Source organism: Schistocerca cancellata, chromosome 5, assembly GCF_023864275.1.
Source record: "Schistocerca cancellata isolate TAMUIC-IGC-003103 chromosome 5, iqSchCanc2.1, whole genome shotgun sequence".
Classification (NCBI taxonomy): Eukaryota; Metazoa; Arthropoda; class Insecta; order Orthoptera; family Acrididae; genus Schistocerca; species Schistocerca cancellata.
This window is the reverse complement of record NC_064630.1, coordinates 257,955,401-257,967,565: the sequence shown is the minus strand read 5'-3', so window position 1 is coordinate 257,967,565 and position 12,165 is coordinate 257,955,401. Positions and strand designations below refer to the sequence as shown.

The window sequence follows — 12,165 nt, the reverse complement described above, 5'->3', positions numbered from 1 at the left end:
CGTAAAAACTGCTGAAGAAATCCTTAAGCTTCTTAGGGATTAAGGTGCAGGGTGTTCCTTGAGATAATAATCGGATTGTAGTGGACACTGTGTTTTTTCTTTGGTTGAGATCTTAGTTTAGGAGAGGCAAGGTTCATAACCAGACTATGTTAAACATCAGCATCTGATAAAGGTAGGTGGAATTTTTAATTAATTTCCGAAGCTGGGCTTGATAATTAGGTGTGGGAATTGTCTTCAGTTATTTTGTGTTGTTTTGAAGAAAGACATTTAACATTTTGTCGATGCTATCTTCTTCATAAATAACTAATGCAGCGTTACTTTTATCTGCCTTAACAATAAGGGTTTTGTTATATGTAACTTTTTTATTAATGGTAGCGAGTATTTCTGAATAAGTTTCCCTAGACCTGTGTGTTGATGTAGATTTCTAGCAGTTATTTTACTGGCTTTTGAACTTAAAGCATTTTGTTCACTTAGTTTGGCAATGTCACAGGGCTGACAACCAATTCGTCGATGTTTTTGTCGCTACATTTTGCTACAGTGTTATGTCTGAGACCTTTATTTAGTAAACCAAGTTCAGCTCCATCAAGTAGAATGATGGCGGAGTCTACTCTTCTATCATAAAGCGCCAATTCTGTGATGATGGAGGGTGTCAGCAGGATAAGGTGTTAATTTTGAAGTAATTGACAGAATTTTCTTTTTATGTTTCATAGAGATAATTAACTGTTTTTGCTTATTTGTCAATTAATGTTGCGTAAGATGTGCATGACGGCTGTAGGAAGCATCTGGTTACTAAGTTCAAGATTCGGTTTGTATATTTACCTGTTTAGTATGTCTTTTTCCTTGTAGAGGGACCTGACTTCAGTTTTTAACCACATTATTTCATACATAGATATGAGAATCTGTGCAGATTTACTCTGGCTCTTAATGTTAACCTTAATATAGTTAGGGATTACACTGAAAGCGAGATAGGTCTTTTTAAACTTTACAACTTGTACTAGTTTCATAATCCTCACTTTTCAGTTCTTAAATGTATAAAATGTTTGGAGTGCCTGACTTGACAATTTCATTGTTATTTTATCCATGTTGGAAGTTCTGAACTCCGTAGCTGTTAATGATAGTTGATGAAGGACTTAATGAAACACAAATACTTTTTAAATGTTTCATTTTAATGCCACAAGCGGTGTTGGGCCACCACGCCCATCTTCAGATGGCTAATATATTTTTTTAGATAGGGTTTTGACCAACATCATGTGATCTGTTCCACACAGCACAAGAACATTTTAATATTTAGTGCCACTTCATAAGTTGTTTCACTAACAAAAATACGCTAAAGTGCTTGCATTTTTTATATATGATCAGCGTAGTTATATTTACTTAAACAAGGTTCAGTAGATGGGGATTTGTTTTACTGTAGTCTGTGTGGTTTTCCAGCTCGTCTATGTTGCTGAATTCCACACAACACACATACTGTAAATAAACCACTTCATAATGATTAATGATTCTCAACTGAATACCTTGAATACACAAATATACTTGTAAACAGTTGCCATCGGCCTGTTTTGTTGTTAAAGCCGCGTCATCAGTGTCTAATAGTCATGACATTTTCGTTGGATACTAGTGTTAAGTATCCTCGAGCACTATTTTATGGGGGCAAATACACAATATTTAAATACAATTGACAAACTTCAAAGAAGGATCATAAGAAAAAAGACGCTATAATCTGCTGTTGGGATCACTATACAGATCTGTTCAAAACATTATAGCTTTTAACCACAGACTGTAAGTAATTTTACCCATCAGTTACGCATATCAACATGTTTGGTGAGTATGGTCTCTTGAAATGGAAGAACAGTGTAGCACTAACTTCTTACATTATGAGATAACTTCTCTGAAAGAATGTGTAAACAAAATACTACTGTATACTAGGGACAACCCGAAGGAGGTTGCGCTGTTTTAAAGAGACTGGTCTTGCGTTCAGGAGCATGGAGGCTCTACTCTCCATCAGGTAATCGCGATTTATAATTTCCGTGATTTCCGTGAATTACTTCATGTAAATGCTGGGATGGTTACTGCTATATAGCCACGTCCATTACCTGTCCCGTGCAGACTTTTAAATTGTTCAATCCCTGTATATATTAAACGTCTGACCAATTCATCCACGGATGAACAAAGCTATAACCACCTACACAGCTTTTGAGATTGGGTGTTTCATCAAATACTACGGAGAGTGTTACAAAATGAAGCAACAGAATCGAGGGAAAGTGTGAACAGCAATTTAAGACTGTTTGTTGATGACACAGTGGTGCGCAGAATGGAGCCGTCGTCGAGTGACTACTGTAGGAGTATACAATGACTTAGACAAAATTTGTTGGTGTGATATATGTCAACTTGCTCCAAATCTATGAAAACATAAGTTAATCAGGAAGCGAAGGAAAAACAATCCTGTTACGTTTGAACACAGCGATAGTAGCGTGATACTTGACACAACCACCTCGAGTAAATACCGAACCGTTACGCTGAAATGCGAAATGAAATGAAACGAGCAAGTCAGAATGGTAGTAAGATAGGCGAATGATCAATGTTTTATTGGGAAGATTTTGAGGAAGTAAAGCTCGTCTATAAAAGAGACGGCTTATAGAACACTAGTGAGAACCATTCGTAAGTACTGCTCTAGTATTTGGACTCCCCTTCAGGTGGCATTACAAGAAGACATTGAGAAGCGATTCAGAGATTGCTGCTAGACATGTTATCGGTAGGTTCGATGAGCACGCTCTTATTACGGAGATGATTCGTAAACTCAAATGGAAATTCCTCGAGCGGAAGACAAAGTTCTTTTCGCACGGTGCTGTTTTGGAAGTTTAGAAAATCGGTATTTAACACCGACTGAAGAACGAGTCTTTTGCCACAGCCGTACATTTGTCTAAGTACTACGCGGAAAACATGCAGGCAATTACGGTTCATACATAGGCTTATAGAAAGTCGTTTTTCCAAAGCTCTGTTTTCGAATAGAACGGGAAAGAAATTCTCTAGTAGAGGTACGTGGTAACCTCGGCCACGAACTGTACATTACCGTGCGGATATGTATGTAGAGGTAGATATTTACATGTACAATTACTGTGATTGTTCTAAAAATTAAGACATGATGTGTAAGATCAGCAGTGACAACCTGTCATACATTTGAGGGTATTGTGATCTTCCAGTTGACAGAGCTGCAGCATCGTATTTGTCAAGTTCGAGACATAAAAGACGATGAATAAATATTGATCGATGTGCTCGATCAAGAGCAATTCAGCATTTGTGCTGACGTGCTCCTTTTCAGAGCAAGTCTAGACTTCTAACATAATCAAACCAGCCGACTGACGACATTCAGTGTATATGCGTCATTGTCTCTATATGTTATAAACAAATTGCTAATCGGTGTTATTCAATTTAAAATTCATTCATACGGAAATGTCTATCAGATAACATAAGCATTATTTTTACATTTGGCAATTCAGATGGAGTTTAATGATAGGCATATGTATGTCGGTACGACTGTTATCAGGAACCTATCAGCCACAGAAAATGTCAGATGAAAAATTGAAGGACAAGTACTTTTATCTAACCTTAAGCCATTTCATACTCCGAGGGAGAGATAACTAAACGTTTCCACTAATTTAATGAAAACACTTGTGACGTTCACAGTATCACGGTAAAGAATACCGGGTATATATAGGAAGTGAAGACTAGCGAGTGGCACATTTGGAGACCTACAGCCTCAACATGAAGACCACGTTTGCTGTTGTCGTCGCAGTCGTCTGTCTTGCCGTCTCCCCAGGTAAGATATATCCAGAAGCAAACTGCACTTTGCAATTTATATTTAGTTATAATGTCACGTCGTTCAAAGATCGACTCACTATTCAGTAAATCTATGCTATAGGGGAACATTTTGACATACGCTATTCAACGCATTCACCTCATCAGCAGCGTAGAATGGGGAACAAATTCATTGAAACGTTTGAGCCTATTATGATTCTAATAATTCTCCCTCCACCACAACATTAAAGTTTTAGAAGCATTTTATCACAGACAGGTCCTAGAAGAGAGCCTCAACGATGATAGAGGTGAACAGTAGAGGGGAAAAATGTCTGGCGTTGGCCTTAAGGGATTTCGTGGAACCAAATAAAACATAAAGCTGGGTGTCTGGGAGAGAATTTGAAAGAAGGCACTACTGTTAATGAATGCGCATTTCTCTCTCAATCAGCAGTTATCCATATGCGCATTTGTGCTTGCACCCAATGGTTCTTTTGAGAAATTTCCAGAGTGATTTCTCGCATTCGTTCACTTTAATGGAGAGAACACACGGATTCTCCTTGGTTGTCTCCACGTCATGACGTCATGTGCTGATGATCCACAGGCACCCTGTCTCAACCACCACAGGTCTTTTTTTTTTCTTTTTGTACATCTACAGTCAGGTTGTGGTACGTCACCAGGTGTTTGTTCCGTCAACTGTAAGCTTATCATTTTCGTCAGAGTTGCGGGTTCTTTGGGAGACGTGCATTCATCGAACATTGTAGTCCTGACAATCCAAGTTTTAGGATTGGAACGCTATTGCTTTTTTTTTTAAAAAAGAAGAAGACAGAAACAAAAAATATGTGAATCAGAGTCACAGAGAGTGTGCCGTCTGGAGTCGATGTAGACAGCACGTTGGGTGGAACAGAATTGTGTTGAATATTACTGAAACTTAAGACGAAACAAATGTCAGTGATAGATAAGTAGAGGAAAGACAATGAGAGAAGAGTCAAGTAGAGAACCCTGGACCTGAAAGAGAAGCTGGTAACCTACCATCTATGAACCCTCAATTGGCAATAATCAGGTTGCATTAAAATCGAAAGGGGACCATAGCATTGTAACTGCGTGCACTGTCAGATCTCTCAACCATCCTTTGTTTATCTGTGTGTGAATACTTCACCTTTAACTAAATAATATCCGATAGCATTTATCTTGCGACCGCTAATACTCATCGAAATGTGAGCGACAAGGCGTTGGAAGCTACATTGCATAGAGAGAGTATGGTCTTGTCCACAGGGGACGCAGCCTCACTGGAGGAAGCTTTCGTGAATACGACAAAAATCATCCCTGCTCCCAGCTTATCATACTTCTCCGTGAATGGGACAGCCATGAAGGAGATGATGATAGCCGCTGTCTCTTCTTACCTTGCCAACATGACGGACGGAATCGGCTTCCAGACAGCCAACGCAGCCCGGTGGACTTTCAGGTCGATTCGCAACATGCAGGAGGGCATAGAATACACTGCTAGCAGCATCCAGAGTGGAGTCAATGCTTCATTCGACAACATCCTGCCAGTGCTGGCCACAGCCTACCGCAACTTCTCTTCTGCTGTCAAGGGGGGCTTGAGATCCACGAAACACTTCAATTCACAAGTAAGAGACTGTTCTCTGATTCTGTTGTGTACTCTCATCATTTTTCTGCCGTAATCATACACCGCAATTAAATAGCCTTAGCTCATCAGTGTTTCGATATGTTTCACAGGGGAACTTGAGAACAGATGCTGGACAGCAGAGGGACAGCGGCATTTGGACTATGGACGAGGCGTTCGTCCACCTGCCGGAGACAGTGGCACCTGACCTGCAGCGGCTGCACGACTGGATCGTCGACTTTGCTTACATCGGCATCTCAAACGCCACTGCCGAGCTGCCAGCTATCATGGAGGAACGCCGGGTGACGGTGAGGACTGCAGGATTTACAGTGGGGAAAGTCAATATCAGATACGTCTCTCCTGGCTTGTGTCTGGAAGATAAACGATTATGTTGTGTTGTATGGACTGTTTTGTGTGACGGATTTATTTGTATTACAGGTCTTAGGCTTTGTGAATACTTGAACAATTTTACCTCTTGTACGCTTTTCTAGTCGCTGTATCAGGTTCCATCTACTGCCCTGTCAGGCCGCAGTGGCGTACTGACCATTATGATTGGGAGTTAATAGAAGTCGGTTATCGTGATTAATGTTGTCAGACGGATACAAGTTCATTGTAATGATCGGATCTGGAGACCAGTTAATGAGAAGGAAGTGAGGAAAGCATCTGTTTACTTATTCAGTGTTTATCGGTCTTGAAGACTGTGTGGACAGTAGAAACGATCTTCACTAATTGCACTCTTGGGCTCTTTGGATTTATGTATAAAATATTCTCGGTATTCTTGCCGCGTCAGTTCTAGATAAAATCTCGAGCTTTCGACGATTACCTCCATCGTCATCGTCAGGAGCTGACTGTCTCCACTGCTGCTATGGTAGCCTCTATATAGCCCGAAGACGGCTTCTGATTGGTCGGCTTCTGATTGGTCGGCGATTACGTGCTGCTGTCTCAGACGGTGTCACTGTGTGCGCCGGTGGCGCCACCGCTTCCGTTTAAACGTAAACCTTGGAAGGAACGTCTCTGCTGCTTCTCTGCATCAAGCGCTCGTTTCCATGCACAGCTCAGATGGTATCCGCTATCGCGGTTAAAGTTCTTTTGGCTCATTCTTATTTCAACAGTCTCCTTAAGAACAGAATCCCAGTACGTGGAGGCATGGGACAGAATTTTAGTTTCATCGAACAATATTTTGTGTTTGTTCGTGAGGCTGTGCTCCGCAATTGCCGATTTCTCAAGCTCTCTATTTTTAATATGGCGTTGGTGTTCTGCACAGCGGTCGGAAACGGTACGAATAGTCTGACCTATATAATTGCTTCCACACTCACAGGGTATATTATAAACACCGGGGACCCTGAGGTCGAGATTGTCCTTAACAGGGCGCATCATCTCCTTAATTTTCTTAGGAGTACGAAAAATCGGTCTAATACCACGTCTACGCAGGACTCTTCCTATTTTGCTGGAAATTGCGCCACAAAAAGGAAGAACCGCAATCGGTGTTTCATCCTGTGAGGTTGCAGCATTATCACGTTTCCTTCTTTTGGAGAACGCTGCCTTTATATCGCGTGCACCATAGCCGTTCTTAGGGTTTTACACCATTACAGGTTCTAAACTTTTTATAAGAATGGAGCGGTAACCGTAGGATCAAATATTATTGAGGAGAAAATAAACAGCAATCAGTTGCAAAATGCAAGGTTTATTTAAACCCATTGCAGAGGGGTTTAAATAAACAACCCTTTTGCAACAGAATTAGCTGTTTATTATTTCTTCAAGATTATTGCAGTTTTGGCTACACTCTGTTCATGCAGGCAAGCCCCATGTCCTGTGAATCGAGGTCTTTACGCCTTTACTTTCTGGTCAGTGTTTCGTTGCTGCATCAGTTCCTCCAGCAAAATGTTCTTCTTTCTTTTTACGTAATATTGCGAGAATTAAATCGTAAACTAATTTTACCCTTTGCCAAAGTTTCTGCTGTAAATCATTCAGCATCTTCTGAGCAGGCCATAAATAGTGACGGTAATGCGCACCCATCAGCTTTGTACAATTACATGCTGAGCGATCTGCGTATGAATACACGAAGAACTACAGTGAAAGCATCTGACTGCCACGAACACAGTATAAATCCTGATTGGTGAGGAATGAGTGTGAGGTGCGTTTGAAGATCACTTTTGAATATGTTTTCCTTGAACAACTCGAAAACGCGCTCCTTTGCGAACATAAACTACATGAAATTCCCTACAGAAAGCTACTGATAATTTTTTCTATAGGACTAATAGTCTGGGGGTAGCGAGCGAGAGAGCTTGAAAATTTTGTGCCTGGATTTCGAAGGGTAGGTATTTCAATGCGGATTGCATAAAACGACAGCGGTAGGGGAAACTGAATCAGCCTGTATGAAAATGTTGATACGCAGTTTCCTTTTCTAACGTTGTTCTCTGAGTTTTAATACTAATTGTACACAGTGGCTCCTAAAAACAGATACCGCATCGCCAGAGAATGTATCCTACCATAGGTACATAATGTTACTCGTGGAAGCCAAGCGAGTCGTCAGTTATCACGTTACTGGTATAGTGGGTACAGTTTTGCGTTAGAGTTCCGAGATCCCCGAGGTAGATTTTCTGATGTGGTATTAAATAATTATACCTGTTTTGTGCAAGACCTACTGTATTGGTTCTCAACGATTAGGAAGTAAGGTACCTTCTCAAGGAACCAAAAATTAAAAGAATTACACCTTCACCCTGAATAGAGCACTTCAACTCGTGCATTCTACCGCGATGCTCTATGAAATGTACTATATGGCCAGCACAGCTGCATGCTATAGCTTGAAGACCTTTATTATAATGTGATTATAGCGTATTTTCAACGTCCACTTTCTACTGAAAAATATACAGGACAATATTTTGTTGCAGATCCTTTTGTGGTGTTAGTGTAAATAAATTGCTATGGGTCCCATGTGTGTGCAAATTTTGGTTCACCCTGTATAGAACATATTGTTGGGGATATTCCATCTAAGTGGTACTTTAAGGGGAAGAAATTGCCATTTGAGAGAAACATGTGGCTGGTGCATCAAACCATTCAGAAAACTGATCGACTAAATTAATGTTTTATTGTAGAAGAGCTTCTTATCGTTATTGTTAATTATTAATTTCTGTAAATGTGAATTTATTGTATCAGAGTCTATTTATTCTCCTGATACGGGAAGTCTTGAAACGTGAAAGTTTTGCCATTCTGTTCATTCTTCCTGTAAGTCTTCTAACATCCTATTCAAAATTTTTGCTCTCATTTATTAGATGTGCTTGAAGTTTTAACTCTGGCGTCGTTGAGCTTTGGTTTTGTCTAGAGTGAAATTAGGCCTAAGTAACAGAGACAGACGAAGTCACAGTGACGTGTTATCTCTTTCTGTGCAGTCGCTGTACCCTAGAGCGGCGGCTGCCATGGTGCTGGCGAACAGCTACCACCAGAGCTACGACCAGCTGTTCCAGGAGTACTCCAGCCCAGACATCTACAGCGACTACGCTGCAGCTCGCGACGAACTGCTCTCCCTGGAAATTGAGTGAAGAGCTGCATCCATGGACAACGAACACGTGTTGGTTGTTTGATCATAACACTGCATTTTGAGGCTGTATACTAGGATGTACGGATCAATAAATATCACTCAAGCACATTAAAATAATGTCTGATTAATTAATTATGTGTAGGAATGATATGAGGAAGGAACTGACTGAAAATCTCGGAAAACGGAAACCGTGATAAGGAAAGAGATGAAAAGAGTTATATAGTACCTCAGTTGACGAAAAAGCCAGTAGAATAGGTTTCTAAATGAAGTGCCTGTGGAGACATGAAAATGGAAGAAGGAATTAGGGAAAGATTCGAGGTGGCATGCCATTTATTTAATTAAGTCACACAGAATTTCTTCAATAGGAGAGACACGTATAGAAAGAAGGGAGGTTAGGGGTACCTGTACATAGATCCACCTACATTATGACATTGTCCTTATGACTTCGGACCTTGTATAGTGAGTAAGGCAGAAACAATCAGCGGGAAAGGTTACCGCAGTGAATACAAACAAGACTAGAAGCAAGAGAAACGAAAACACAATCACTACAAACAATAATAAAAAATGAAATGGGGTGCATCTAGGTGGAGTATCCAAATGAAATAGCTGAAGCAGTTTGAACATGTCTAGCGAATTTCGAGAGATAACATGCCGTGGTTAGTGAAAGAGATAAGGATTTGCATTCAGAATGAGTTTTTAGCAATGCGACTTATTCTGTGTAATTGCATGTTTCTTTTCTTCCTTAGTTTTACATCCGGATCATTTCTTTTATTATTCCATAGCTAAATTGCAGTTAAATGTGGCGAGCGAGACAAATGCCTCTTATTTCTTGATTGATTCAAGATATGAAAAAGTTATATACGGTATGTGTCAGAATGCAGAGGGTCAATGAACTCTGTTGCTCCGTTAATATTCGTAATTCCCGTATAAACAGAGATTATGCAGCAAGTATTGTTTCTTTTTGAATTTAACTTTTGTTTTGTTGCTGACACACACTTCAATTTTCCAAAAACATGCTCTCCTAGGCTCTACTACATGGCAGTAGAATTACTGTTGGAGCCAAGTCATGCTAAAGTAGCACTTAGATTGACAAGCTATGAGGTAAGCAAAGATCGAGACGGTGCGAGTGAAGAAAGATGGCGAGTGGGACAGCACTCTCGTTCTCAGCGCCGAATGGTGACTGTAGGCCTAATGTGTGATTAATGCGCGACTGCACTGACCCACCACTGGCAGTGAAACAGGTGAGTACTTGAACCAGTACCTGGTGGCGCCACTCGTAGCTTATTTTGTACTTGGTTGTCATGGCGAATCTTGATGTGAGATGGGTATACAAAATGTCTCCCTCCTTTAATAGGCTCATAGTTTTCGAAGTAATATGGACAATCCACGGTTTGATGCAGCAGGAGGGAGACCGTTGAGAGTAACCCCACCCATTGACCTATGGTAGTGATGGATATGGTGTAATATTGCTTTCACCCTTTATCGCTGAGTTCGATATCTTGGCGTATGGAAAGGGGTGACGTCTATAGCAGCCCAGTCACCACGACAGGAAATATCGGTATAGCCAGAGGAGATAGTTATGGTTGTGCAATGCGGTGTCAGCTGACTATGGACGCTGGAAGTATCTGCTGCTCCCGGAAGTGAAGGCAGTGTCGTCGTGACGTTGGTTTGCTGCAGCCATAGCTGATTCCAGTGGCAGATGATCATGGTCTGATCACCTGTGACGACAAACATTTGCTGTTTCACAGATTCTGGTGTCCATTCCTGGGTTTTGCCAAAGATACAAGCAAAGACATGGGATCATGCATGTAAATTCTGAAGCTGAGGCAGTTCATGTTTGATGTACAGTCGTGCTCAAAAGTATCCGAACGACTTGAATTGCATTTCTCCTAATTCGCATGCAACCCACATAACGCAGCTGTCTAGCAGGTCCTCTAATCGCTCCTTAGTACAGTCGATTGACTATTGAAAATGGTTCCAACAAGTCACCACTAGAAAACTCTACTCTGTATCGCAATAACTCAAGATGTAAAGTAATACCACGATACTACAGGTACCAGGGAACACCTTATCACAGATAAGATTGTCCTTAAGGCGATGCACGTAGTAAGTTCGTCGTATTTATGATTTACTCTTCAAGCGACATACCATACTTGTTATTTAACACTAAATGACATAAAAAATTTACGTTATTCACGAGCAGCTAGTTGAGAATATGTATGAACTTCAAATGACTGGACGAACAGTCTCGTTCTGCATATGGATTCAAACCGAGGTCATGCAGACTATGATTTCGTGACTGGCGGAAACTAACAGTAATTTCTGAGTAGGCATACAGATACCTCGATTTTAGACAGTATCAGTTAGCAAATATCAACTTTAAATTACATAACGTAAACGGGCAATACATTGGACAACACGTCAGTTCTGAAAATTTAGAAGTGCTGTAACCACTGGTGTTAAACTCGTTTTCAACCAATGATTCCCACAGCTACCGGAACACTTCTTGTGATACCTCTTAGACAAAACATTTACGCAGTGCTATCGGACGAATAAAACGCAATTCTGCTGTCTGCTGAAGTTATCAATTTAATAGAACTTTGAATATAATTCCCTTCACTTCTCAACCCGAAATAGCCACATGTGGAGAACGGGCTAACTTCTGCGACATTTTGTTTTCTTTCAGGTTTAATAGACGGCCAGGCAGCAGAAGCATCGCGAAGCTTTTGTATTATGTATGGGGAGAGCGCATAGTGCAACCGTGAACCATAACAGTCATTTTTCACAGGTCAGCACGTCACCACAGACCTAGCGAAGAAGTATGTATATTAGCTTCTTCTTACGAGACCAATAGCGGGTAGAACTCGTACACCGCTATTTAAAGGACGAGATTAGTTGCGATTTGCACGTGCAATGGCTTTCCTGGGCTGAAAACGGTAAATTTACAATCTTTTGCTACACCTCAAGCGATAATAACTCAGATTATTCAATGGAAATGAGAGGAAAAATCAAGTGAACTTTGAGGCTTTATTCCGTGCACACCAGGAAGTAACTCGTCGATCACAGAGTTGCAAAACATACCTTGTCTTGTTGCCAAAACTCAGTTACAATACCAGCAGGAAGAAGACGAACTGATGTGATCGTACAGCGTGCTGGGAAGTGACCATAGCTGGCGTCTCAAAGACGCGGCTGCTACGGCCTGGATTAC

General features: G+C 40.8%; 1 protein-coding gene across 1 annotated transcript; it reads left to right on the top strand.

Moving 5' to 3' along the window:
* The first annotated feature begins 3,693 nt into the window (after window positions 1-3,693).
* On the top strand, window positions 3,694-9,056 carry LOC126187692 (uncharacterized). Its single transcript, XM_049928932.1, has 4 exons — window positions 3,694-3,817; window positions 5,068-5,423; window positions 5,533-5,727; window positions 8,809-9,056. The coding sequence occupies exons 1-4, from the start codon at window positions 3,763-3,765 to the stop codon at window positions 8,956-8,958; spliced, it is 756 nt and encodes a 251-aa protein (XP_049784889.1). The 5' UTR covers window positions 3,694-3,762; the 3' UTR covers window positions 8,959-9,056.
* Window positions 9,057-12,165: the final 3,109 nt, after the last annotated feature.

Excerpts from the sequence above, each read along its gene's own strand:
- LOC126187692 (XM_049928932.1), top strand. The coding sequence starts at position 3,763 with ATGAAGACCACGTTTGCTGTTGTCGTCGCAGTCGTCTGTCTTGCCGTC. Across the intron at positions 3,818-5,067 it reads CTGTCTTGCCGTCTCCCCAG|GGGACGCAGCCTCACTGGAG; the intron begins GTAAGATATATC and ends TCTTGTCCACAG. Across the intron at positions 5,728-8,808 it reads TGGAGGAACGCCGGGTGACG|TCGCTGTACCCTAGAGCGGC; the intron begins GTGAGGACTGCA and ends CTTTCTGTGCAG.